Source organism: Aplysia californica, unplaced genomic scaffold (assembly GCF_000002075.1).
Source record: "Aplysia californica isolate F4 #8 unplaced genomic scaffold, AplCal3.0 scaffold00870, whole genome shotgun sequence".
Classification (NCBI taxonomy): Eukaryota; Metazoa; Mollusca; class Gastropoda; order Aplysiida; family Aplysiidae; genus Aplysia; species Aplysia californica.
Genome location: NW_004798140.1, coordinates 151,325 through 152,966, shown reverse-complemented (window position 1 = coordinate 152,966; position 1,642 = coordinate 151,325). Strand labels below are relative to the sequence as shown.

General features: G+C 41.2%; 1 protein-coding gene across 1 annotated transcript in view; it reads left to right on the top strand.

Annotated features, from left to right (window-relative positions):
* Positions 1 to 994, top strand: part of LOC101848923 — a gene marked incomplete at its 5' end in the record, with an annotated part of 22,477 nt that extends 21,483 nt beyond the window's left edge. Inside the window, 1 exon segment of the mRNA XM_035972833.1 lies at positions 3 to 994. Coding sequence (XP_035828726.1) covers positions 3 to 175 — 173 coding nt within the window.
* Between the last annotated feature and the right edge of the window lie 648 nt (positions 995 to 1,642).

Here is a 1,642-nt window from a genome sequence, read left to right as displayed (position 1 = left end):
ACCCCCACCCCCATCTCTCCAGGGCTGGCAAGCGTTCTGCTACATGGCTATGTCTCCGATGGACAGTTCCCACAAGACAAGGGCCGCTAACTACGTCAAAGGGAAGACACCCCAGCAGTTGGTGGGCGGCACCGGTGCTGCAAGTTCTCTCCTCTTCATCTACGCCAGCACCTAATTGTGGTTAATCCCCCTGTGATTATGGTTAATCATACAGTGAATGAAGTGCTTTATTGGATGAAAACACGCTGTGGGGCAGACATTTTTGACAGGCAGACACTTGTTAGCAGGTAGACATTTGTTAGCAGCAGACATTTGCGACCGACACACATTTATGACCCACAGTTGTGGCAGACATTAATAGTAGACATTTGTGGCAGACGTATGTGGCAGACATTTGTAATAAACATTAGTCACAGACATTTGTGGCAGACACTTGTGACAGACACCTGTGACAGACATTTGTGAGAGATATCAATTTTTTTTTCTGGCACACATTTGTGACTGCAGACAAGTTTGACAGACATTTTTGACAGACATTTGGGGCAGCAGACATTAAAGTAGTGGTAGGCAAAATTTTTGGATGATGTTTATGTCAGACAGACATTTGTGAAAGACAGCCATTAAATTTTTTGTTACAGTGTATTGTTGCAGGCAAACTTTTGTAGCAGACAAACATTTGTGACAGGCAAAGAATTGTGATATTCATTCATTGTGGTAGATATTTAACATTTGTGATAGACTTTTGTGGCAGACATTTGAAAGTTAGAACAGACATTTGTGGCAGACATTTGTAACAGACATTTGTTGCAGACATTTGACATTTATGACAGACATTTTTGACGTGAGACGTCCAGAGACGTTATCTCAAGTAGGCCTACCATACGTTGGGTTTCCATAACTATTTATTCTGTTGTGGTTAACACACATAATGGATTGATTTTATCGAAAAAGTTTTTGAACTGTTGAATGCATGCAATAAATCTGGAAATGAAAATGTGTATTTTCTTTCTTCAACCTGGCTGGATCTTATTTTTGCTTTGAAGTATTATGACATCGAAAAAGGATATGATTTTGTGTAACTGGGATTGGAATATCACTATAAATATGTTTCCAGTTAGCTCAGTTCGTATCATGATGGACCGCGAAGCTGTCGACCCTGGTTCGAATCCCATCCCTGGCGAGACTTTCTTGACATTTCATTAAGTAATTTTCGAGTCAAAAGGCCCTCCATTTAATCATCTCGAACTTAAGTATTCTCAAAGTTGTCCAGCCCCTTTTCTAAAACATTTGTTGATACCACACATGACTGTCCCGGATTCTAAATCTAGATCTACCTTTTGCTCACCTTTTTTTGTTTTGGAAATTGCTTTTTTGTTTGTTTTTTTTGTTTTTTGTCTTTCCTTTTTTTCGTTGGGTTTTTTTTTTCGATTACTGTTCTACTAAACCCGCGAAACACCAACCACCAGCGTCTGTGGTGTGGCTGTTAGGTGCTTCACAGACGCCCGTAGAAGACCCAAGTTCGCTTCCTGAGTGGGCAGAAATTTTATCTAGCCTTGTCTCACAGTCTTTCTGCTGAGATGTTGTATCTCTCTCGTGTTGAGCCCTAGTCGGCCCTGGTAATAGCCACGGTCGGAAGCCGGTC